Source organism: Lethenteron reissneri, chromosome 21 (genome assembly GCF_015708825.2).
Source record: "Lethenteron reissneri isolate LAM-NWPU_2019-01 chromosome 21, ASM1570882v1, whole genome shotgun sequence".
In the NCBI taxonomy this organism is placed as follows: domain Eukaryota; kingdom Metazoa; phylum Chordata; class Hyperoartia; order Petromyzontiformes; family Petromyzontidae; genus Lethenteron; species Lethenteron reissneri.
Genome location: NC_083799.1, coordinates 9,892,129 through 9,919,815, shown reverse-complemented (window position 1 = coordinate 9,919,815; position 27,687 = coordinate 9,892,129). Strand labels below are relative to the sequence as shown.

Genomic DNA, 27,687 nt, shown 5'->3' with positions numbered 1-27,687 from the left:
CTGGCAGCAGAGCCTGAGCGATAAAGCCGATAAGGATCAAACAGTTGGTGTGGCTATCGAGTGTGCAGGCGGTGCAACTGCACTGGGGCTCATGGGTCTGAGTGACGTCCACAGCAGACATGGAGTATTGACATCAGCTCGCGTAGCTCACGTGCAGGAGCTAGACGGAGCGTTACATCGCAGGACAAAATAAGAGATGGCGACGATTTGGAGAGGCCTGCATCCAGCAGTGGACAGATCAATGCGGAATGATGAGAAAACAAAAGATCACATGACAGAATCTCCTTTTGCACAGTAAAGAATGGACTATCGCTTCACACCTTACTCATGCATAACATTACAAGATCCGAATTTTGCATTTATGCTTCTCAACTTCAACGTACACCGCATGGAGAGGTCCACATCCAGCAGTGGATTGACAATAGAGATGTTCGAATCGTGTGCTAATTAAGGTCTGTGGGAAGATACAGTTTATCGTTCAAATTGAAAACACTGTGTAACAAAAAAAATGTTGTTCCTTGGTAGTAAGTGTTATTTCCTCATTGCTTAGACCTCAAAAGTACAGGAAATGGCTATTATTCCCCACAAACTTTGCTTTTGTGACCACGAGAATGATATTTAGAAATGTACCTATTTTCTAGAACATTCCAGATATATTCAGTGCTGAGTAACTTGAAGTAACTTCTCGAACATTCTTGAACTTTCCAGTAATATAAATAGTATAAATACATCTCTAAGCTGCCGCCATCCCCTCGGATTCTGCAATGTAACGATTCACCGATTAGCTGCATGAACTCATTTAATCACTCCGTCTCCGTCATGAATTCCCTCTTGGATGTGTTCCATCTCTTGGCTGCCACTCCGTCAATGTCCGACCATCGCTCATCATCTCTTACAGCGATGTGTCCTGCACAAGCCCACTTATTTTACTGATCAATCTGTAATGCGAGCAAGGATTGAGGGGGGGGCAGAGTCTGGGTCACGTGGGGAGTGGGTGGAGTTAGGGTCACGTGGGCGAGAGGACTTAGGGAGAGCACCAGAAGGGGAAGGGGGAGTTGAGACGGAGTGAAACGGGAGGAGGCCACGCTGGGCAAGACGGGGAGAGTGGCGTGGTCGCCACGAGCTGGGAGACGTCGACACCGTCGGCCAACGGTGTCAGACGGAGGGAGAGCTAGCGGGGCAGTGAGAGGCTAGCTGTGTAAGGGCAGCAGTGACGCTAGATAGCGGCGCAGCGGTGTGGCTGCAAGGATTGCCTAACGGAGCCGCAGGGAGACTGCATATCGGAGGAGCAGGGAGACTGCACATTGGAGGAGCAGGGAGACTGCATATCGGAGCAGCCGAGGCTGTGGAGAGGTCGTCGAGCGGGACGCGGGCCTGAGCGAGACGCCGTGGTATCGAGATTCTACGAACCCAATAAAGGACAACGGAGATCGACATCTGAGAGAGAGTCCTTTATTACAAATCAAAAGAATGTCTTTAATCTGGGTATGTCTTCGAATCCATGGGTTCCTCTTTCTGTTTCGCCATGTAATTCCAACCATACCCCTCTCGATCTTGATTTGAAGCTTTCGTGACTGCAGGAATCTATACTCTTTGGATCTTTCGGTAAAGTCACGTAGGTATAAAAATAAAATAAATCACGACGTTTCGGGCGCAACACAAGCGTCCGTCATCAGGTGGGAAAGCATGGCCTGCTGCTATACCTAGGTGACTTTACCGAAAGAACCAAAGAGTGTGCATACCCCTCTCCACACATCTTGCACTCTCTCTCTCTCGACTTTCCAATATTTGCACACTTTTACATTTCATTAATGTCAACGTTTCTGATCCATGTCAGAGCAGGTAGTACAAAATTCATCATTATACTTTCATTCATACTTTAAATGACAGAAGCACGTTGAAAAGCATTTTAGAAGCCTAGATTTGAAGTTTTTGTGACTGCAAGGATTCATACTCTTTGGTTTTTTCGGTAAAGTCATGTAGGTAAAACATTTAATGAAAAAACAACTAAATTGATACAGTAATTTTGCTGTGACGGTTCCACCTGAAGACGGAAGCTTGTGTTGCCTCTGAAACTTCGCAATTTAATTTAGTTGTTTTTTCATTAAAATTTTTACCTACGTGACTTTACCGAAAAAAATCAAAGAGTATTTTAGAAGTCGAATCGCATGAGAATGAGAACCCGAATCGCATGAGAATAATTGTCAGACCAGGGTTTGGCGAGTGGGGTGTAACCATGTTAATTGTCAAGGCAGCTTTTCACCTGGGGCTGGGTTCACTCACAAAGACAGAGAAGTAAAAAATATAATTGGGTGACTCTGCGTTGAGTATTAAAATACTTCGTAAATTAGTGCTATTCAAAGCACTTATATTGACCGCAATAGCACCGCTATGCAGTGTTTTGCACTCTACATCTCTCCAAAAAGCATACCATGTCTGAAAAAAACTCTGAACTGCAAAATCAACGTTTGAGAACGTTATTTTTTAATGTCATTTTACACACCAGTATAGGGGGAAACAATGTGCACAGGGCAGGGGGAGCACACCGCCCCACACATCCCAATTAGCAGAATGCCCATTACACTGACCTCCGCATACAAATTGGCGATTCATATGTCCGACCGGGTTAGCAGTGCACACAGCTTTCCATACATGGCAGTGAGCCCGGATTTAGTGGGGGGGGGGGGGGGGGGATACATTCGTAGAGGGCACAAATTACCAGAGGCCCAAAAAGAGAAATAAAACATTTTATTTATTATAATAATAAAAAAAGTCAGACTCTTTATTAATATTATAATTTTAAGATGAACAATACAAACAATACTACCGTAATGCTACCTTGATTAGGCTATTTTAATTGAATCCTCAATTTTTTCCCATCTGCCACATATTGCATTGGAGTGTGTTCCAGCAGCAAGGGTTAGGGATTTGTGTAAGGGAGGGGGCCGGGGGGGGGGGGGTTTCTTCGCTGGTGTCCTGTGGGCAAAGATATCTTAAGCAAGCCCTGGATGTGTTTATATTCTGCATCCACTAATTGTTGAATACTTAAATGCCTTTCATCGGGAAAGTTTCACAACAAAAACCACTGGAGCGAATGCGGAGTGAAGTGTCCACTGGTTCACCCTCATCCCCCACAGCTGGCCATTGCATTTTCTAACTCTTACTCCGGTTTTGTCGAGGTGAACTATTTTGGAAACTCAGAATAACACGAACTTTTGGTGCTCCTGTTTCAGGTCGTTACTGGCCGATATCGGTTTTGTAGATTAAGACACGGCGTTCATGACGCCATATACATTTAAAACCAGTTTTCGCTTAGGCAGACGCCCAGGTCTGGAACCTTTCACCATTTCAGTCAAAGGGGATGGAAGGAGGCTCTTGCCACCTGTGCCGGTTGTCCCAGTATCGTCCTCGTTGTGAACTACCCGTCCTGAGAAATCCAGTTTTGTAAATTGCATAGAAAATACACAACTCACACTTACATGTCGATCACCTCGCTGCCGATACTGTGAAATATTCTTCTTGCCGTGATATGTATTGTTCTTTTGAAGCCCTGGAGATGGCAACCCTAGACGGAGGTACCGTATGTTCAGCTCCCGGTGTCATCTCCATGCCTCCTTTTGCGACGTCATGTCTTTACCGCTCATCACGGCAACATTGCACCTAAAAATCTCATTTGTAACTCAGAATCATTGTGTTGAACCCCTCCACCATTGGTTACCTTATGGATGGCTGGTGTGCGGCCATCGCTCACTGAAGGTCGATCAATTCAACATCAACTTCACATCTAAGCCGCCTGGCAGTGCAACCATCACGCTCATTCATATATATATTTTAAGAAATCCAAACAAACGAGCCATTTTAAGTCAGTGCAGAATCTGTCCACAGCATCTTACTGTCTTTGAACACGCATTAGATCTGAGATTGAAAAAATATATATTTACAAAAACTCAAGAATTCGAGTGCAACACAAAGTTCGTTTCCGGCGAGCTGTTGCCGCCGCAACGCGCCGCAGACACACAAGCGGAGCGCCGCTACGCCCCGGCTGATGGTGCCGCACCCGCACCGCCTCCCGCAAGGCAGCCGGCCCCAGCGGAGAGGCCGCCGCTATGGCACAGAGTCCCCTACGAGCTTCACCTTGGGGACGTCGAGTCCTCGTTTTTTCCTCACGTGGTGTATCCTCGCCGCCTGCGAGCACGCGCAGAGAGCCGACGGAGAGTTCTGTGAACAGGGCAACTCTTAATTCCAGCATTTTGCTGTCCGATGTCACTCGATCACTCGATTGGCACGTCGTAGAGTTCAATCACACCTGCCAAGTCCAGCTTCGAGCCGTCGCCACCGCCAAGGGGCAGACCTCAACAAAGTGGACGGCTGTTTGGGTGGGCAGCACCGCAGCCATGTGTAGTAGGTTGAACACATAGGCTTTCGCGACCAATATTATCCATAATAAATGATATTGGTCGCTGAAGTAGTAACTAATTGGCACGTTTTGTTTACGTGACAAAGCTTACTAATAGGCTGTGTCAGGTGGTGGCAGGTTGAACGACACATTTATATTTCGATTTAAAGCTTTCGTGACTGCAGGGATTCATCTTCCTGGTTCTTTCGGTAAAGTCACGTACAGTAGAAGGAAAATAATACAAATAAAACATAATCAAATAATTCTCACGACGTTTCGGCCACAACGCAAGCAGCCGTCTTTCGGTGGAGAACAGGTCTGTCAGACTCTGCCTTCTCGACAGACCTGTTCTCCACCTGAAGACGGCTGCTTGCGTTGTGGCCGAAACATGAGAATTATTTTATTATGTTTTACTTTTATTATTTTATTATTTTCCTTCTACGTGACTTTACCGAAAGAACCAGGAAGACACATTTATATTTAAGCGATCTAACACAAAAAAACCTTTATTACGGACGGGTTAGCAAATCAGTGGGCCAAATCAACCATAACCTTTTTAATCTTTATAATCTGCATTGAAGCCAATTTATTTACAACTGCTTATTGTGTTTGGTTTGTTGTCCTTCCCCCGCACGGTTGGCTATGTACGATGCGGAAAAAGGTTGAACATACGTACATAGCCACGCACCAGTCTAAGCCTGGGGCCTATGCGCACGTGCAACCGATTTGTCGTGGAAATAAGTTCGTGTCACGGCCTGTGCGGCACTGTACACAATACAGGAGCAGAGGTGGCGCAGTGGTAACGTGTGTGCCTCACAGGAAGAGGCGCCTGGGTTCTATTCCCAACTCGGTGCCTTTCTGCGTTAGCTTGTGCTCCCCCATGTTCTGTATGGGTTTCCTCCGGTGCCATCCCATAGCTACAATATACATACAATGCAACTGGTATTGGCCAAAACATCCCAATACTGAAAAATGATATGTCTGCAAATTACTTAATTGGGATTACACGCAGCAACATCGCCCCCTCCTGTGTAAAACCTGGCAGGACCCTCCTGAACAAGGATCTTGAGGCTCAGTGAGGCTTTCCTGGGTGAACAAGCAGAGTAGTTAATACTTATGAGCAGAAACCTGTTGAAGTCCGAAAACCATTTTTTTTATTTAAAGCTTTCGTGGCTGCAGGGATTCATATTCTTGGTTCGTTCGGTAAAGTCACGTCGAAGGGAAATAATAAAATAATAAAAAGACAAATTAAACAATAAAATTCTCACGACGCTTCGATTGCAACACAATCAATCATCATCAGCTGTGAAAACCACAGCAAGAAAATGATGATTGCTTGTGTTGCAATCGAAACGTCGTGAGAATGTTATTGTTTTATTTTTATTATTTCCCTTCTATGTGACTTTACCGAAAGAACCAAGAATATGAATCCGAAAATCATGCTTGGGATTTATTTAAACGATCAACTTATATCGATTGTTGATGCCAAGTTCACAAGAGCCTCGAAGTATGAATTCAATGCATCCTTGGCAGAGAGTTTGTTTTAGCCACGCTTAAATTGTGCTTTGCCATCAGTTCTGCAACGAGAAAAAATGGAACAGCTGACAAAACGGGTAATGTACCGCGAAAGACAGCACGCTCGCACAACGACGAGATTGCAGATCTTAATCTAATCTCAACGTGAGAAAAATCCCTGACGCGTACGTGTTTTATTTCAGCACTTTTTTTGTACAAAAACAACACAGTCGTGCAGTGCTTCAAGCATCTTCGTAGAATGAAACGGAGCGGGGAAGGGCATGGGGGGTTTCCAGTATGGTCTCCTGCAGCAGACATGGAAATAATTCCAGGGGGCAGAGCCTCCGATTCAACAAAAACAATGCCGACAGGGCCAAAAAAACACAAGCAGATATGTAGCCGACCGTGATGGAAAACATTTAAAGAATTTTGCAGGTCAGCAAGTGTGCAGCAGCCCCGCTGGCGTAACCAATGCCACATCCATCGTCATCAGTCGTCTCGTGAGGTGGGAGAAGTGAGGGAGCTACCTGGGGAAAGTAGACCCGCACTTGTGATCCCAGTGACCAAGCTTGAACTTCGGGCCACGCAGAAGACTATAGGCAACTGGAATTTGAACTTGGCCTTAGCATGTCCATGGCTTAATGTTTATTTCTTACAAAAGAGGAGCTGATGTTGTAATTGTGCGTGCGTACGTGCGAGCGCATACGCACGTGAGCTCGTGGGCACACATGTGTGCGCGCACGTGTGTAGTGATGCTTGCCTATGTGCCTTTACACATAAGTGTGTGTCAAAATGTGTATACATGCGTGCATGTGAGTGCATGTGCGGGGCGGTGGGACAGTGGTTAGCGCACTGCGCTACGAATCTGGTGACCCGATTTAGATTCCTGCTGACGGCCAACACCAGTGACAATTATCCGAACCAGTCCTGGGCTTCCCCAAGGTCGACTCAACCTTAAATGAGTACCTGGTGCAGTGTGTAAAACATCAGCACTGGGGAGGCAAAGCCGGCTGGGAGTGGTCTTGGCTACCGATCCCTTCGTGTAGCATCCTGGCCTTCATTGGTGCTTGCTAACAGCACTTTCCCCAACAGGCTGTGGAAGACTATACAGGGCGACCGTTGCCTTTGTTTTGCACCCGTGCGCACATAAGCGTCAGTGGCGCTCGTGCGCGCGTGCGTACGAAAACGTGTGTGCGTGTCCGCGTGCGTGCGCCAACCTGCATGAATATCTGGACGAGGAGGATGGCTCGGCACAGCAGCAGCAGCGTGAGGGTGCACAGGTACACGGTGTCGCCGGCGCCGCGTCCGGCCATCACCAGCCCGCCGGCCGTGTACGCCGTGAAGGCCAGCGCCGAGTAGCCGCAGCTGCCCGCGATTCCGGCTGCGGGGCACCCAGCGAGAGATGCACAAGTGGTCTCGACAACACGCGCGGCGCCACGGCGCCACTGATCAGCTCAACCGTTCAGGTCAAGATGCTGTTCGTGTTAAAGGCAGCGGCGCAAATGGGGTGCCGGCCCTCACGTCGAGTGTTATTTGGAGCTTTCATGACTGCAGGAATTACTCTTTGGTTCTTTCGGTAAAGTCACGTATAAAGAGAAAATAATAAATTAAATAATAGCATACGACGTTTCGATTGCAACACCAGCAATCATCATCAGGTATAAATCAAAGAGAAAACAAACATAGTTAACTTAGAAATATTATGCAATACCACACAGAGAGTCGGCGAACACAACAGTCAACACCCCACCTGGTTGATTACGTTCTTCCAAAGAGTGCTACATTTGAGAGAGAGAGAGAGACAAAACACAGACACGGAGACACAGACAGACACACAAGCAGATAGTGTCCGTGTTTTGTCTCTCTCAAATGTAGCAATCTTTGGAAGAACGTAATCAACCAGGTAGGGTGTTGACTGTTATGTTAGTCGACTCTCTGTGTTGTATTACATAATATTTCTAAGTATACTACGTTTGTTCTCACGTCGAGTGTTTTTTGGTGGCATAGGCATTGAGTGGGGGGGGGGGGGGAATGCACTCGGACCCATGTCAACCACACTACGCCACCGGTGGTAATATTTTTTCTTTGTATTGTTGTATGTAAGAATATATGTATGGGTTTTCTCTGAGCATTATGGTTTTCTCTCACCGTGGAAAAATAGGACTGCAATATGCAACTGCCCAAACAATCTCAATCGGGAACTTCCCATAGATTAGTCCACAATGAGGCTTCCTATCGGTAAATAAACAGCTAACTATTTTAACACACACAGCTGTTAAGTCAAACATTTAAATCCCTAAATAGGCTCCTCTTATTGTATTCACGAACAGGAGAAACGCTGAATTCAAGTTCATGAAGCCATTCTAAAATCATCTTCACGTAGAAGTTTACATTCTCCCATTCATGAATTGAATCATAAAATGTCTAACTAATATTCTTGCTGAATAGGCCTGCTTTTTTTTTACTGATTGAAAAAAAAAATTGGACGATTTCGAGATTAAAAAATTAAAAACATTTTTGACCTTTCTGGTCCAGGCAAGAACCACGCACGACACTGCACGATGCTGCACGGCGACACCGTTCACAGTTGAAACTCGAATCGGGTTTAACAGCGTGCATTTTGTCGTGTATCCGTAAATAACTACGTGTGAATTATTTGCCTAAGTGTGTTTGTGTATGTTTGTGTGTCATTTATGGCGAGTGGTAGTGCAGAATTAGTGCGCTGCGCTACGAATCCAGCGACCAGGGTTCGATTACTGCTCACGGTCAATACAAGTGACGATTATCTGAAATGGTTCTGGGCCTCCCCTAGGTCAACTCTAATGAGTACCTGGTGCACTGTGTAAACATCGCCACTTGGGAGATAAAGGCAGCCGGGCGTGGTGCTGGCCAAACACCCCCTTGTGTGCTGTGCCGGCCTGAATAAGTGCTTGCTAACAGCACTTGTCTCAATAGTCTGTTTAGGCTATACGGGGGATCTTTGTCTTATTTGTCATTGATGGCCGCCCACCCCCTTGTATGCCGTGCCGGCCTTCATAGGTGCATGCTAACAACACTTGCCCCAGCAGTCTTTAAAGGTTACACGGGGGACCTTTTGCCTTCTTTGCCAGTGTGAATTACTCTGCTTCATTTGACATTTTCACCACCGGTTGGAATCGCTCACACCTGTCACAGAGAAGTCATTCAGCTCTCGATAAATCTGCATCACGTCACCCGGTCGGTAACCATGTAATTTATCAAGGGCAAGCACGGGGAGTACCCCTCCGGCGAGAGAAGCCCTGTTTGTACGTCAGTGCACAACGGCCCAATGTTGCGGTCGGCTTTTGGTTCAGCCTCTAATATTTTTACGTGTGGATTCTGGGCAGGCGGGTGTTGGACGGGCAAGATGCTGACTTGAAGACTGTGCTCGCCTTGCGAATGCGACAATTACAAGGCACCTACTCGTGCAGCCCTATTGCCAATCCACTGCTGGACGTGGGTCTCCCCATGCCGTGCGGGTCACGCGAGTTATTTTGATTGCGTTTCGCACCACGGTGGTGTGAGCGCAGGTTGAAGGTGGGGAGCATAGATGCAGGAGCACAGATGGTCATTATAACAATGTTTTTTCCGCACCTCCGATGAGCATGGTTGGATACGTACGGTGCGAAAGAAGTTCGACATACATACATGTGTACATTCTACTGCACTGCCCTCTTGCTGCCCACCAGAGAGCTGCACAGCCTACAGCGTACTGATAGTACTGGTAGGAGCCTCCTGGTTACACCAGCTCACAGGGGATTATTGTGTCCGTCGTGCAGGGAGGGGCTGGGTGGGGAGGGGAGGGTGGGGAGGGGCTGGGTGGGGAGGGTGGGGCTGGGTGGGGAGGGGCTGGGTGGGGAGGGTGTGGAGGGGCTGGGTGGGGAGGGTGGGGCTGGGTGGGGGGTGGGAAGGGTGGGGCTGAGTGGGGAGGGGCTGGTCACCCCGTGGTGCCCTTATAAAACTCAACGTTTAACCTACTCACGCCGGCTTGTGCCCGCCCTCACAGTCGGGCATATTTGCGGAATACACCACGCCGCCGTTGACCCTGCAGGCCATTGACCGAGCAACCCAACGTTCCTACCAGCAGCTCCCTCCACAGGAATTTGTTTTGTGATGGTCACCCATCCAAGTACGGTCAGGCTCAACCCTGGATCAATTGCAATCCAAGCTCAATTACCATACATCACCACGAATGCTGTCGCATACTCAATTGCCCATCCAGAGCTAAATTTCCAATGTCGTCTTTAAGATTTAGCAAATTGCTTTAAGGCCAAAGTTTGCCTAAAGCCACACGATGACCCGATGCTACGACCATGTGCATCATTGCCTTTAAACTCAGGTAAAAATACACGCTTGCTACGTGTTTCCGAGAAAATGAAGCAATACTTTCAAGTTTTGTAGTTTAATGGCGAATTTGAGGGCAAGTTCAGGGGTCGACATATTTGGGCTGGTATTTTAAGAGCAAGCGTTTGCATGAAGGATATAACGAATGGTCACGTTACATTTAATATTACTGCTATATTTTCAGTGGAGTGATGGTTTGCCTTGTGGTTTTGCGAACGTGCAATGGTAAGGCATTAAAGTGGAAGCTATTATAAGGGTTAGGGTTGTGAACAGGGGTTTGGAGGTTAGAGTTAAAATGTGAGATTTATTAATCGAGGGAAGGCAAAATAAATATGAAGATTCTTTTTCAGAAGGATCCTGCGTTGGGACATTTGTCCAATTTCATTAATCTCAAAAGTAGTTCTGTGATAAATCCTTCCGCTGACCATTCTCAAAGGCACGGGGTTGATGCACTGCTCGCTGTGAAAATTTCAAATGGACACTTTGTCACGTGACGTTATGGCAACAGCCGTTTGAATAAAAGTGACCAAAAAAATCTAACATTGGCATGGATTATGTAACACTTTACAAGGCGCATTTGTCCTTATATTTGTAGTACTGAGGGTAGCTGTCATGGAAACACGCGCTTTCATATTTGCAAATATCTTTTGCCTCTGGTTAATGCCCTCCAAGGGTTGCAAAACTCTTTGATAGATTTGGCCAGTTTCCACTCTCTCTGGGAAGTTCATATTAGCAGCACTGCGTCATACTCATGTTTCATTCATATTGGATCGTCTTTACAGCGCCCCCAAACCCCGACGTTATGGACGCTTTCAACCTTAGTTGTAAAGCGTAACATCAAGACGGACACACACACACACCTCCGATTAGCATGGTTGGCTACGTACAGTGTGGAAGAAGTTCAACAAAGACAAAGATCCTCCGTATCGCCTGAACAGACTGTTTGGGCAAGCGCTGTTAGCGAGCACCTATGAAGGCCGCACAGCACCACGCCCGGCCGCCTTTGTCTCCCTACCGGTAATGTTTACACATTGCCGCAGGTACTCATTTGAGGCCGAGTCGACCTATGGGAGGCTCAGATAATCGTCACTGGTGTTGGCCGTGAGCAGGAATCGAACTCGGGTCGCCGGCTTCGTAGCGTAGCGCGCTAACCGGTGTGCTACTTCTCCCCGTAACACACACGCGTGCACATATTTGGCAAAACGATGGAATGTGGCAGGGCTAGGCACACGCGAGGCCTAACGAAGTCTCGCTAACTTCAGTGACGGGTGGGGGGTGAGGGGCGACACCTGTGTAGGTGGCGGCGTCGATGACAAAGGGGTCCTCGCCGGGGTAGCGCACCCTGTTTCGCCTCGTCGGCAGCCTCAGCTTAGTTCGCACGAACCAGAACTCGGCGCACATGCGGCACCCGGCCAGTGCCGCCAACGTCTTGGTCAGCACGGGTAGCACGTGCAGGGCGAGAGCCAGCGTGGGACCCGGGTGGCCGGGGTGTGCCGCGGATTCCGGGAGGCTCCGGTGCGGTGCGAGCTCAGGGAGGCCCTGCTGCGGCATGGGCTCCGGGAGGCCGGGTTGCATTCCGAGGGCGGCCAGCGGCACTGGCGGTGGATGCGGCAGCGGCGACGACGGTGGCGGTAGTGGTGGTGCCGGCGGTGGCGGCTGTAGCCGGGAGAGCGGGGGTGGGGGCAGCGGGGCGTCGAGCGCGGCCACCAGCGCGGTGATGCCGCACGCGCCGCAGTAAACGCAGCAGATGCCGGACCACACGAGCAGAGACAGCCACGCTGTTGTGCACACACGGTGGGGCGGGCGACACGGGCAGGCAGACGGGGCGGAGGGCTTGAGTGGAGCGGACGACAATTGTTGGTGTAATTATACAGACCAAACAGCACATAACAACGCAATGCCCACTCCACAAATGTGAAGGAGACATCACGGGGGATACACTCCACTGCTCCTGACACGGCTATCTGGCTTGACCACCTGAACGTGAAATTGTAGTCGTCGATCTGCATCTATGTCAACCATATGAAAGAAACAAAATGATAATAGCGGCGATATTCAATTAAATGCCCTTGTCAGTGCACTGTTGGGTGAAAGTTACGTCCGTGCCATGCCAGTCGTGAGCCCCGTCGAGTGGAGGGCCCTTCGGGCAGCCAGGGACCGCAGGGCTGTACATTATACTGGTAGGAACCACCTGGTTCCACCAGCCCACAGGCGATTATTGTGTCCGTCCGTCCGTCGTGCATCCAAAAATGGGAGGGGTGGGGCTGGGTGGAGAGGGGAGGGTGGGGAGGGGCTGGGTGGGGAGGGGAAGGTGGGGCTGGGTGGGGAGGGTGGAGAGGGTGGAGAGGGTGGAGAGGGGCTGGGTGGGGGGGGGGAGGGGTGAGGCTGGCTGGGTGGGGAGTGGCTGGTCACCCCGTGGTGCCCTTATAAAACTCAACGTTTAACCTACTCACGCCGGCTTGTGCCCCCGCCCTCACAGTCGGGCCATATTTGCGGAATACACCACGCCGCCGTTGACCCTGGCCACTGACCGAGCAACCCAACGTTCCTACCAGCTCCTTCCGCAGGAATGTGTGTTTCAGCTTCTACCTCTACCGTGACCGACCGCCGAGATCTCTGGGGTCCCCCTGCTCGTGCCAGGGCCACGTGGGCGTCACTGCACGGCAGCTGACTCGTACACCGGCTCCACTTCACTGGCTCTGTGTGGACACCGGTTTGTGGCGCTCCTCTATGGTGTGGGGCAGTCTAATTGTACATGGGTACGTACAGAGCCCCTTGTTGATATTCCACCGCCGGGTCGTTGGGGTTATTTGATTAAAATAATTTTTTTTTAAAAACTTCACCACACCGGTCAGTGCAGGTTGGTGAAGGTGGGGATATTTAAAAAACCTTTTTTTTTTTAAACACGCTTTAATGAAATGTACCGTACTAGCAATGGAAGTACTCCACGACTCTAGGAAATGGCCCCGAAGCTTGCCATAACGTAAGGGGGCCGTGGCCAATTACAGCCAATGTCAGTTTATCGTGGACAATTATAGCGAAGCCAAAACATAACATATGAAAAATAATGTTTTAAAATATATGTTTTTTTATGATAGAATATAGTATTGTCATCAGTATGATATAAGTATACCAAGTTTGCAGTCGATACCACATTGGGAAGTGGGTTAAAATTGAGTTAGGAGATTTGAGGATACAACAACAGACAGAGAGAGTGAGTTAATAAAAAGCATGTCATAATGATACAAATAAGATGTTATTGCACTGCCCTTTGTTAATAATAGAGTCTAGCAGCAGCCTACGACACCTGTTAAGCATTGTGGACACCCGCCAAAGGACTATTTCCAGGCCCTATCCTGCTTAGCTGACGGAATCTGACTAAATCGGGTGCATTCTGGGTGATTGGGTCAGAGACGATGTCCGTGTCTACATTACAGTGCCACAAATCATCAACAATTGGACTCCCATGAAGTGGTACTAGTATCATTGACCCCAAATGGGTGTTGGGTTAAGTTTCTCAGACACTGAATTCACAACCTTCTGATCGTGATGAGCTCTCTAGCGCAGTAACACTTAGCGACTGCGTATTAAAGTATTTATTGATAAATGACCGTAGCAAAGTAGAGAACCGTTTATCGTTTCCAGTGGAATTTTAGTGACGCACGCATGGATTGGCACACACGAACATACAAATAGGTGTATTGTGGTCCTATGCGTAACAAGAGTGAAAATAGGTGTATTTAGTCCCGTGTGTAACGGTGTTGCGTAAAGTGTAGAATTAACGTTGTTGCCTCCTAAATAGTGTCTCTGAACGACTCACTACACTTGTGTAAAGGCCATGAACCATAAATAGATTAAAGAAATAAGCTGTTCTACCAGCAGCAATTCATATATATTATTAATAATAATTTTAATTCATATTTTTACAGCACTTTGCAAATCCGCTGTTGGATGAAGGCCTCGCCATGTTGTGTCACAAGCGTTGTTTGCTGGTCGGTGCAAGGTTGCTGAAGGGAGGGGAGAGTTTTCAAGACTGTTTCAGATGTGGCTCGCCAGTGATGTCAACCACGAGCAGGAATCGAACTCGGGTAGCCAAGGCTTAATGCAGTTCACGAAACCACTGATCATCCATATTATATTTTATACAAAAATACATTTTCACAAACAAGTAAAAATAGAAACCCAGTTTGCCATGTCCCCCTCAGTTATAAGTGTTGGCTTTTAAATATTTTTTTAAAGAGTAAATATGACGAATAAATTGTTGGCAGGGGCACGTATTCACCAAGGTGTATGCAATTATAAATATCTTGGAAATGACCCTCCCTTAAAGATCAATCGACGTTCATTGTTGTGCGGGGAATAGAAGTGAGGGTGGGTGTCATTGTGATTGTGCTGACGAGAGTTGGAGCGGTGCACCAGTGGTTAGCACGATGCACTCTGAACCCGGTGAGCTTGATTCCCGGGTGATATCTGATCCGGTCTTGGTCGACCGCCCAACCCTTAACCCACGCGCACTGACCAACATGGTGAAGTATGGTCAACAAGTCCTCATGACCGGCAAAGCTTGAGGAAACTCTTATCCAGCAATGAATTGGTGAGCACCTATGAAGGTCGACATATTGCACGAGGGGGTGGTTGTGGGCAGTGCCATGCCCGGCCGCCTTTGTCTTCCCAGTGCTGATGTTAATACACCACACCGGACACTTATTATTTAAGGCCGAGCAAACCTAGGGGAATCCCAAAATTCGTTATAACTTGCCGCTGATGTGAGCTATGGCCAGAAATCAAACTTAGGCCACCGGATTCTGAGGCCCAGCTCCTTAACCATTGTGCCACCAATCCACCTGCGCAACAACAACAGCTACCATTCACCACCCAGTAATGCTGACGTCAGCCAGAGTGGGTTGTGCCAGGCTAGGTGCACTTTGAGGCCAGGTAAAGTGTCGATAACTCACTGGCAGGAGGAGGTGTCTGGACAGACCACAGGTGTTGCGGGTTGAACTGACAGATTCACACATGCATGGACACTGCAACACAGACATCTTGACGCAGTCACGTGGTGGCAAGATGGCGGTAACCGGTTCTTCCAGATTTGAAGCTTTCGTGACTGCAAGGATTCATACTCTTAGGTTTTTTCGGTAAAGTCACGTAAAATTAAAATTAATAAAAGTAATAATAGAAATAAAATAATAAATCACGACGTTTCGTCGGCAACACAAGTCTCCGTCATCAGGGGGGACCGTCACAGCTAGATTCTGAGGCCCAGCTCCCTAAGGGTCCCACCTGATGACGGAGACTTGTGTTGCCTCCGAAACGTCGTAATTTTTTTTTCTATTATTACTTTTATTAATTTTAATTATATTTTTTACCTACGTGACTTTACCGAAAAAACCTAAGAGTATGGTAACCGGTTCTCCCAAACACACCGCCCTGCGGCGAACCCGTCAAGGGTTCTCATTCCTCCACATTTCCGCAGAGTATTTGCCAAAACTGTTCCCTCTTCGCAGAGGCCTGGTAGAAAGCTGTATCCGTGATTATCAAACGAAGGACCCTCCTCTCAAAACTGCCCGACCCCCCCCCCCTCCCTCCTCCCACATGTCACAACGACACAACACGTTGCACTCTGTGAACAAAAAAGCTCTCACAATCTTAACGATTACTATGCAAAACCACCAGTTCCTGAAGAACTGCATTGTGGTGATCTTGTCTTCAGTCACCATCAACAAATTGAGCAAATGTGACAGACCAACAGATAGCAGTGAGACGAAAATATTGCCCGTATACTGGTTTCGTACTAATGAGGACTCACCAGTACTACACAGTCACCAATGCTCACTGCTGCCAAGGCTGCCTCACTGCACGTTTGTCTGTGCTGTTGAAACGTTTAATTTTCGGGCCTTGCACTCACTGTTCTGTTTACTTTGCTCGTCTATTACCGATTTGGATGAGAGAATTGTAGACACAAATGTAGAAATGCGGTGAGATGAGAGAAGCCAGATCATGCAAGAGAGGTGTGAGAAAGATTAAATGGCTATTTATGATACTGTTATTAGCTTGGTATGTGTATGAGGTATCTAAGTTGATATTTGATGTGCCCATATTTTTTCATGAATTTGGGGAGGGGTCCTGAGCTGCTTGGGACTCTATGCATTTGCTTGGTTTGTTTGGAGAATCTCCATGGTGGCGAGATGTTAATTACTTCGTCTAGTATGCAGGAGGTCAGGGGTTCGATACAGACCCTGACAGTGCCTGTATATTTGGAGTTTGCATGTTCTCCCCGTGGTTGCATGGATTTTTCTCCAATTCCTTCGGTTTTTCCTTCCACATTCAGAATCAACACACATTTAGAGTATTCGGCTGCTGTAAATTTCCACACGATGACAAGCCACTTCGTTTGAGCTATACAGCTCAGTGGGCCTTACCTGGTAAAAGAGAAAAGAGTCTAGTTTTAGCCTCCGACGATTTTGTGCTCACCCTCCGAGTGCTTGCCGTGCAGCCTGGTGACGCGGAACACCAGCAGCCCCGCCACGTACATCGCCTCCAGCAGGAACGTGCACAACAGCAGAAACAGCTTGCCGGTCACAAGCCCCTCTGTCCCGCCAAGCAATCCTGCGGTCCAGGCAAACCAATACATCAAACAGACGATAGCGGTGGCGTAGTGGCGGTTGGCATGGGCCCTGCTACAAGGAATTGGGGCTCCCGGCCCAATCCCCCCCACGGACGTCTTCGTAGCCTCAGAGCCTGGGCCCCTTCTGACTTCTGGTGCCACGGTGTAGTTGGACCGCCTGCGCACTCGATAGCTACGTCAGTGATCAATCGGTCAAGGGATATATCTGATGAAACATAACGATGGTCACTTACATAATCACCGTAATTGTTTTAAAAAAAACAGTTACGTGTGTTTGGTGATCCTGCACCAGCGGTGGAATTTCCACATTCTTAGAATCAAAATCTTTATTTATCCTGGAGAAATCCGATGAGCTGTGATGCTCTTTTTCACAGAGGTCCAGTAGGGGGATGGGGTCAGAACGTTACATCAACAAATGATACAATAAACGTTAGGAATGCAAAGTATAGAAAAAGTAAGGAAATCACTAAAAATAAATACGTACAATGGATAAAGTATATAATAAGTTCATATTGCATAAGTACACCAATTGCCAAGCTTGATCAAGACAGCAAAACAACAGCAAGAACGGTACCAGACCACACCAAGACAACAACACACAGTCGTCCCTCAATACAATTGCACATTCAAATTGGACAAGGGCAAGTGTATTCATTGAACAACTGGTTGGATGATGGATTCAAGTTGAGCATCATTTTAACTTTGTAACTCTTCCATTGTGAGACAGGTGCTCTCACACTTCCACCCGGGCTGGATTCCGTCAATATAGGCCGCAGTTAAGTGTCACTTATGGGATTGCCTTCAAAATATTGCACTGTCAACGCAAATTATTCCCATCAGATAAAAAAATAAAAAAGTAAAACAATATAATTTCTGGCCCGGCCTTCCTTTGTGAAGGGGAATTCCCACCACAATTATTCCTCCCCTCTGGATTTTATCACGAAAAAATATAGAGTACTGTAATTATTGACTTACATGAGTGTAATTGTTTAAGCAACTGCCGACTTTAAATTTTTATTCAAAGCTTTCGTGACTGCAGGGATTCATATTCTTGGTTCTTTCGGTAAAGTCACGTTGAAGGGAAATAATAACATAATACAAATCAATAAAAATTCTCACGACGCTTCGACTGCAACACAAGCAATCATCATCAGGTGTGAAATCCACAGCAAGAAATGTTTTATTGTTTTATATTTGTATTGTTTTATTATTTCCCTTCTACGTGACTTCACCGAAAGAACCAAGAATATCAACTGACGACTGTGAAAATAACACAACATCATCGGTAAGCAAAACTCATTTTCATTCACCAATTGCCACACAAAGATCATCTCAGTGGCAGCAATGCTTTCCCCCCTCCCTCCCGATGGATCAAAGGTCCACTCGGTACAAAAAATGCACTTCGTTACCTCCCCTTGGTTTTTCTGATGGAAAATGCTGAGCCAGCATCCCTCCCTCCTCCGCGAGCCTCACGCCGAGACAAACTCGCGCGCCAGTCCCTTCCCCCTCCCTCGTGTGCCCTTCGTACGCCAAGGCCAACAGCACCCGTGGCGAGATACCGCACTACAAAGCGTTTCGGACAAAACGATTCGTCGCGAAGAGCACAGAGGGACGACAATTGAGAGCATTGTGAGAAATGCCGGGACGTGTCTGAAAGTGAGATCGGTGATTCAATTGACAGTCCCGTGAGATCCCACAGTCATTATTGATCGCTTGGTTTTTCGCGCTTAATTATTGACGATTCCGATTAGTTATTTATTGGGGTCCCGTTTCTCGTTGTGATGTATTACAAGTGTCCACATACGAGATAAGAGGTGCAACCATTTTAGCATTCTCGGAATTCTCACACGGCCAAACACGAAATGCCACTTAGACAGAGGCATCGCGCCGCGTTATCTTCAGGATAAAGATTCACATTGTAAATTATATTATAAAACAAATGATCAGTGCAGAAGAGATGGGCGGGGAGGTCGTCTCGACCAGACAAGCTTGGTTCTAGGAGACAACGCTACAGCGCCTGTTAAATATTAACCAGCTCATTGATGCAGACATTCACAACGATTAAAGTACGACCCTAAAATGTGTCATTACGATCTCATTTCTGATACTTCTTTTTTCTTCTGAGAAACCAATTTGTTTAAAAAACATTTCTTCTTTGCTGTACTTTATTTGTATTTGCTTTTACTTTGCCATTTTGGCGACTCTGAGACAACTCTTCCACATGCAACTCATCCTAGTCTCCTGAGTTCTTACCACGTTCAACAAAACAAACATGAAACTTGAATCATGACCTAGCCCTTTCGTTCCCATGGATTGAGAAGATGATGCGCGGAGTTCCAGTGTTGTTAATTTTTAACGCGTTGTATTTTCCCCTCTCTCAAATCCATTATTATTGTTGTTATCCAGTCCTTGTGTTGTGCAATTGTCGAGCACGCTTCTGATACAAACGCTAATCCTCAAAAAGGGGATGGAGCAGCAGCTGAGTGGTTATCACGCTGCACTAACAAGCGAGTGACTAAAGTTAGATTCCCGGCCACAGTTAACATGAGCGGCGAGTGATACCTGAATTGGTCCTGGACCCACCACCCCTTTCATCAACACGCAATGACCAACGTGGTCAAGCATGGTTACAACAACGCCTACGACTGACACGGTGTGGAGAAACCCTTATCTCGCAGTGGATTGACAGAGTCCTGCAAATTGTTATATAGTAATTACAGTATTATCCTTAAAAGAACTCCATACATTTCCGAAACAATATAACCACATGCACACTGATAATTATAAATGATCAATCCCTAACATGCATTGATATCACGGGCAGTAGATGAATACTACATATTTAGTGGAGGCAGCGGGAGTCGATTTGAAGGTCACGTGTGATGTTTCACCAAGCGTGAAAGAGTAGGCAAACCTATTCTTCTAGAGGAGTTCTCTATGGAGTTTCCTCTCATGGAGACCCTTCTGCCAACAGTCGCGTTATCAAGCATTTTCAGGGCTGCACCTTTGCTCGTACCCATCGGTATGGCGGTCGTGGGTTCGAGCCCTCCCCTGACGCCTGTATATTTGGAGTGTGCATGTTTTCCCCGTAAATAGCGTCAAAATTTCTCCGGGTCCTCCGGGATTTCCCTCCACATTTAGAAACATGCGTTGAAAGTACATGACTGCTGTAAATTTGCACGTGATAAGCCACTTCGTTGACCTATTATTTGTGGCCAGATCGCTTCTGAAAAAGAGCTACATAGCTCAGTCGGCCTTACCTGGTAGGATAAAAAAAATAGTCTATAGGTGATGTGTTCGCCTTGTCCCACAAAGGGTCAGCTACCACAGAGGGGTCCGAGATGTCCCAGCGTATAGGACGCTCTATCAAAAACAAATCATTCTTGTTAACCAACGCGCCACCACTCTGCTCCCCTTACGTAAATCCAACGTATATGAATTATAATAATCATACCATTTGTATTATTGTTATTCTTACGTGCCTTGGTTACTACGTACGTGCTTCTCTATGGAGTTGGAAGCGGGCCCACTTGCCCCTGGACAAGGACAAAGCAAACTAGTTCTGGATTGCCAGGCGGCGATTGAAAGAGATTGCCACTGCAAGTCTCGACTTTCAAAACTACCCGAGGGATCCACCCATTGCCATCTTTGAGAGCATAACAAAGGAATGGCGACTCCCGATGAGGCGGTCGGACAGGATTCCTCATTGCTCTGTCCATCTTGATTTCAAGACAAATTCCTTTCGAATTGAATGTTAAGAAGAGTAAGTGGGCTTGGGCCCAACGGGACGTGCCGCCTGAAGGCACGCTGATCAGCTGGTCGAGACAAACAATGGAATGTCGACCAGTGGAGGGAGCGCGTTAGAAAATGCATTCACAGCGGAGATGGAGCAATGATATCGGCTCGTGTGCAGGTGCGAGAGAGGGATTGTAAGCGTTGCAACGTCGTGAATGCCGAGCGGAACAGAAATGAAGGGCTGGCCAGAATAAGATACCACCTGGCACTGGTGCACGTGATCAGCATCGTGCGAGGATAATCCCGCAGTTAACTTGTACCTTCGGTTGGACGAATCTCACCTCTGTTTGTGCATCGCATTAAACCGTACCTGATTGCCGTGCTACGCATAGGCGTTTATCGCACTCGGTGTGAAAGTCATAATCCTTTTAGGTAAATGTACAACAGATTGGTCCAGATGTCTCGTGACCCGTATTTAATCATCTAAAACTTTTTTTAAAAGTAAGATTTATTTAAAACATAAATAAATACGCAAAGAGAAATGTTTTTAAGGGTCAATTGATTGGCAGTCACAAGATATCTGGACCACTTTGTACATAGCCATTTTAGGACATCTGTTGCTATTATATCTAAATGCAACATACGGTATTTGTGTTTGATAATCGAAAATATATTTAAATGCAGAATGTTTATAAAAAATGGTTGATGATTTTACATGTTTAATATCTGTTGATTTAATGTGTCCGCGATTATAAAACCTATAATTTCTTAGTTATTTTTACGTGTGCAACAAACTAAATACTTGTAATTCTTTAAAATTATTGAATGCTGTCCATAAAATGAGGACATTAATTAAGCTGTTTAACATGTTTTCGTTATTTGAGGATATATTAAATAAGGTCGGGAAATGTGTTGTCCGTTTATGCACGTACATAAAGAATCACACAATACCGACAAATATTATGCCGTACATCTCTCCCGCACGTCTTCCTTACAATTTTTTTAAAAATTGTCATTAGCGACTCGCATTCCCAGTTCAACTAACTGCTCGCCACACTCATACGTTACTTGTGCGTGACAAACATGCATCATAAAACTCGACAGGTAACCAAGAACTTGTAAAAAAACACATTCCTGCGGAGGGAGCTGGTAGGAACGTTGGGTTGCTCGGTCAATGGCCAGGGTCAACGGCGGCGTGGTGTATTCCGCAAGTATGCCCGACTGTGACGGCGGGCACAAGCCGGCGTGAGTAGGTTAAACGTTGAGTTTTATAAGGGCACCACGGGGTGACCAGCCCCTCCCCACCCAGCCCCACCCCTCCCCCCCCACCCAGCCCCACTCTCCCCACCCAGCCCCCCCCCCACCCTCCCCTCCCCACCCAGCCCCTCCCTGCACGACGGACGGACACAATAATCCCCTGTGGGCTGGTGTAACCAGGAGGTTCCTACCAGTATCACCCTGTAGGTAATGTGATGAGTCACAGTGTCAGTGAGACACGGCAGGTTAAACGTTGAATTTTATAAGGGCACTCACGGGGTGACCAGCCCCTCCCCACCCAGCCCCACCCTCCCCACCCAGCCCCTCCCCACCCAGCCCCTCCCCATCCAGCCCCTCCCCACCCTCCCCTCTCCACCCAGCCCCACCCCTCCAATTTTTGGATTCACGACGGACGGACGGACACAATAATCCCCTGTGGGCTGGTGGAACCAGTTGGTTCCTACCAGTAAAATTAGAATAACGTTTTATCCTTTCTGGCAATAAAACAGGATGTGTTAAGATGTTCAAACACCAAATAGAAACCTTTTGCAAGAAATAAAGTATTGCATTAATCACACACGGTACCTGTGGTGAACATGCAAACGAACACGCTTTGATAATACGTGGAATTGTATTTGAAACCGATTGGCCTACATCAAGCAGCCCTTTTGCCCACTTCAGCAATTGTTTCTTGCTGTGGTTGTCCCACCTTATGACGGACGCTTGTGTTACGCCCGAAACGTCGTGATTTTAGTTATTTAATTTTATACCTACGTGACTTTACCGAAAGAACCAAAGAGTATCGAGCCTAGTCTCTTTACAACCAACATCTTGTTAAACATTTCTATTTTATTGGATGCTTTGCCTTGACCGTAAACGCCGCAAGAGAACGGCTCTCTCCAGCGCAACGCGACCTGGCTGTTAGCGCGAGTGTTTTTTTGCCATATGTTGCTGCCACTCTGTCCTCCGCAAAATTTTTGGGAATACGTGACGTGAAGCAAGCGATCAATCAATTTTTTTACGGTCACTTATCTTGAAACGTTAATATTAACCCTGCATTTTAACTGTGTGGCCTTTGAAGTGGACAATGAACGAACAATAAGCAGGTTTCCCTCGCTTTATGCGGGTTTGTGGGATTTCGCATATATCTGTTCGACCTATTTCCACCCAAAATCCGCTCAGATGCGGCTGTGTGTGTGTGTGTGTGGGGAGCGGTAGTGTAGCGGTTAGCGCGCTGCGCTACGATCCCGGCGACACGGATTCGATTCTCGCTCACGGTCACCAACACCAGTGACGATTATCTGAACCGGTCCTGGGCCTCCCCTAGGTCGACTCAGTCTCAAATGAGTACCTGGTGCGGTGTGTAACCATCGCCACTGGGGAGACAAAGGTCGTCGGGCGTGGTGCTGGTCACCCACCCCGTCGTGTACCGTTCCAGCCTTCATAGATGCTCGCTAACAGCACTTGCCCCTACAGTCGGTTCAGGCTATATGGGGGATCTTTGTGTCCTGTGTATGTACTATGTGTACTATGAGTGTGTACTGTGTGCGCTACTCAGCAGGCAGCTGTTTTATCGTGCGGTTGGTTTCGTTTTGTGCGCCCTCTTCTTTGAATGCATCTACTACGACGACTACTATCGCATAAAGCGAGGGAAACCTGAACAGTATTTACATTTGCTCTTTTTACGGCGACGCTACCGCGGTGGAGTGAAATTGTGAGCTCTCTAAACTTGCAAATCCAGAGATCGACAGTTCGATTCGATCTCCCGGAGCGGTAGTTCACACACAATGCCTCTGTATGGGTACTCCCATCTCTTCCGAGAAGTCTGGAACAGCATGGAAGAGTTGGCCAAAATACCCTCTACAGCTACCTGGAGTGTGGAGTACCTTTCACAAGCGGTGGCGTGAAGCGTGCCATTGCAGGGCTGCACTTCGTACGGCTGCTGATGGAGATGCAGAGCAACAACTACGATTTCACATTGAGGCGGTCAAGCCAGACAAGAACCGCGTCAGGATCGGGGGTTCCGTCATTGAACGCTGTACGGTCTGTTCTGGATGACCACAGTCGCACGCTACCAACTGAAAAGTTTCCATTTTCCATTTGTGCATCAGTGCTGGACCTTTTATGCCCCTGTGCACGCCCTACGGAGATCGCACGTACACAGCTATCCCTTGAAAGCTTGGCAGCGTTGGGGCCTCCACTGTCGCGGCTGTGAAGCGAACAGTACTGGCGAGAGGAGGTGACACGTTTCCTGAGAACAATGTTGCACAAAGGGAATAGCGAGCCCGACGGTGGCGGAACGCCGTGACCGGGGAAGTCGGCACGCCGTGACCGGGGAAGGCGTGTGTCTCTGTGTGTGTGTGCTGTGTTTGGAGCGCCGGGTGGCTAAAGCACAGCAAGTTGGCACAGTAGGGGTGGGGGGGCACAGGTGGTGCATGAGTCAGTCATCTAGGTCATCTCAGTCAGTCGAGCCGTGGCACCTGCTGGGTCTGCCCGTGACCTCCTGCCAGCGGGCGTTCGACACTTCACGTGGCCTCAAGGTGCACATGGCCTGGCACAAGCGTCGTGGTGATGTCACCGTCACTTAGTTGTGAATGGCGGTTGTTGTGTTTTGGTCGGGATGACTCTTGTCTCTGCGCAATGCACAATGCAACCCACGCCACCACCACCACCCGACACCCTACCCCACCCATCGTTACAGAGGGGCACTGCGGCTCATCCGTGAATCAGACGCAGCATCACACCCCCACACATCCCGAAACACAGCATCACATCTCCCCTCCGAAGACCAAGATGCCCCGTATAGCCTTAACAGACTGTTGGGGCAAGTGCTGTTAGCGAGAACCAATTAAGGCCAAGGGGTGGGTGGCCAGCGCCACGCCCGGCCGCCTTTGTCTCCCCAGTGGCTAACCGCTAGACTACCACTCCGCACACCTCTCCTCCAGACACAACAACACAACGTGACTTACACACATACACAGCACGCAGCAGCAGCACACCACCATTCCAATTGTCACGTTTCACAAAACAAGTTCGGCGCAGACTCGATGTACATTTTGTTTCCTGGTCAAACAACAGCGCCGTGAACCCACCAGCCCGAGTTCAACTCCCGACCACGGCTCAGTGGCAGCAGCGGCGAGTGACATTATAAGTTAGAACCGGTCTTGCCTGGCCTTGGGTAATGCATTTCATCCAACAGTGGATTGACAAAAGCGCTGTCAAATGTTTCCTATAATCGAGGTCAGATTCGTGGGCTGTGACTAAAAGACTCGAGGCATGGATGGGCACGCATCACCGTACAGTAAAGTAGGTCGTTATGTAATTACCGCTGTGCGTTCGCAACCGCGAATATGGTCCCGCCTTGTCTGGTGATCAAACGAGCACTTTGGAATTCGTTAAAACTTCTCAAGCAAGCGCACTTCCACCAAGAACTCAAATGACTCTCTGTCACAGAGTTTACTTAGCTTTATCACAAAACTATGAACTCATCCGCCATCGATATTCTTGGTTCTTTCGGTAAAGTCACGTAGAAAATAAAATACAAAAATAAAAAATAATTTTACATATCAAATAATAAATTGAAAATGATACTTTTCTATCTACGTGACTTTACCGAAAGAACCAAGAATATTAATTCCTGCAGTCACGAAAGTTTAAAGTCAAAATTCATCCACATCGAGGTTGTGGCATTACCTGCAGGATGTGGTAAGGAGTTTGCGGTGCGCATGACGGGACCGCCCCTGGTCGCTTTATCTCCCAAATGGTCCGGCACCTGGTCCGTCTTTCCAGCACCCGCTCTTCAACTGGTTACTTCCCCCTCCAGCACCGAGTCTTGAACTGGAATCGAACCGTGTCCGTTTCTTCAGTACCTGGGCTGGATCTGGTTCTGCATCTGTATCAAGGCAATGCGGAGAGAAGTTAGCCCATGATTGGCATCAGTAGCCCGGCAGCTCCTCTACCACATAGCCTGGGTGTAGCGATTGTTTGTACAGAATGGTTGATGTATAAAGTAGCCTGTGTGTGGCTCCAGTAGAGTCTGTGTTGGCCCTGGGCTGCGTGTGCAGCGGCTATAGCTCGTGGCGTCTGCACTGAGCTCACTGCCTGCCTCCTTCCTCCAAGTGGCGTCGAACTGAACTCACAACTAAACCAATGCGTGGTGTGCATACGCAATGCAAACCGCTGAGACAGCACTACGCTCACTCAAACACACACTCACTCATATGTTCAGTGATCGAATACATCTTCCAGGAACTGCAACCCTACAACTAACGCTGGGCCGATGCTTGATTTGACATGCGGGTTCTTATCTGTGTATTCTCACCCGTACATTCCACCCTGTGTGTTTTTTTCATCTATACACTCGAACTTGTGTTTTACTTGTACAATGCACCATGTGTGTTTTTTTACCTGTACACTCCACCTGTGTATTCTCACCTGTACGTGAGCCCATGTGTATTCTCACCTGTACATTCAATGTGTATTTTCACCTGTACACCCTGTGTGTTCACACCTGCACATCACACTATGTGTATTCTCACCTGTACATTCCACCCTGTGTGTCCTCACACTTTACCTGCGCGCTAAACACCTGCACAACCAACCTGCAGCCTTCTCAACTTTGCGCTCTCACCTTTGAGCTCTCTCTCTCTCTCTCGTGCAGGCTTCTCTCGCGCGTTCACGTCACCTGCTCGCCGTCACATGGACGCCTTTGCTGCCGTTCTACCCATCTTCCCCCACCACCCCGCCGTTCGCTCGGCTGTGCCGTCTTCCCCGAGTGCTCTCTCGTTGACTGCCGCCCTTGGGACCCTCCTCCTCCTCGTCACGACCGCTGCGATAATTGGATCAGCGTCGGGGCTTCTTCACCTGCGCTCCGACTCACGGTCCCTCCCCATCGCCCCCACCACCACCATCACCTCCATCCATTCATCCATCTCGGTCACTTCGCCAATCACGCCGAGCCCCACGCCGTGCGGAGGAACGGGTTTTCAGTTTTGTCTCACGCCACACACGGGGACCACACAAAAGACGAAGATCTCCCCGGATAGCCTTGAGAAATACTCTCCTTGGGTGAGCGTGGAGAGCGCCGCCCTATGAAGGCTTGGCACGGCACACGAAGGGGTGGGGCTGGACAGAACCACGTCCGAACGCCTTTGTCTTTTCCCTCGTGACGAATGTTTACGCATCGCATTAGGTCACTGAGTTGAGGCTGAGTCGACCTAGGGGGTGGGGGGGGCTCAGGACCGGTTTAGATAACCGTCACTGGTGTTGACCGTGAGCGGAAATCGAACTCGGGTCGCCGGGCTCGTAGCACAGAGCGCTCACCACATCATAGTATAACCCCCCACAATACACACACCACAGAACTCTAGAATAATTATCTACTCAGAAAATGCGATTTGTGCCGAACCCCTCAATTTCAGCGGAGGTAGGTGTGTGGGGGGGTCATGCTTAGGGGATAATGGGCCAAACACATTCCTGCGGATGGTTCTGTCAATGGCCAGGGTCAACGGCGGCGTGGTGTATTCCGCAAATATGCCCGACTGAGGGCGGGCACAAGCCGGCGTGAGTAGGTTAAACGTTGAGTTTTACAAGGGCACCACGGGGTGACCAGCCCCTCCCCACCCAGCCCCACCCCACCCTCCCCACCCAGCCTCTCCCCACCCAGCCCCTCCACACCCAGCCCCTCCCCACCCTCCCCACCCAGCCCCTCCCCACCCTCCCCACCCAGCCCCTCCCCACCCTCCCCACCCTGCCCCTCCCCACCCTCCCCAACCAGCCCCTCCCCACCCTCCCC

The 27,687-nt window shown here is 48.2% G+C and overlaps 1 protein-coding gene across 1 annotated transcript; it reads right to left on the bottom strand.

Moving 5' to 3' along the window:
- Positions 1–1,458: 1,458 nt before the first annotated feature.
- Positions 1,459–26,775, bottom strand: LOC133345200 (uncharacterized). Its single transcript, XM_061555745.1, has 6 exons — positions 26,524–26,775; positions 25,587–25,785; positions 16,748–16,882; positions 11,563–12,051; positions 7,129–7,292; positions 1,459–4,185 (listed from the first exon to the last, which is right to left on the bottom strand). The coding sequence occupies exons 2-6, from the start codon at positions 25,618–25,620 to the stop codon at positions 4,105–4,107; spliced, it is 903 nt and encodes a 300-aa protein (XP_061411729.1). The 5' UTR covers positions 25,621–25,785; positions 26,524–26,775; the 3' UTR covers positions 1,459–4,104.
- Positions 26,776–27,687: the final 912 nt, after the last annotated feature.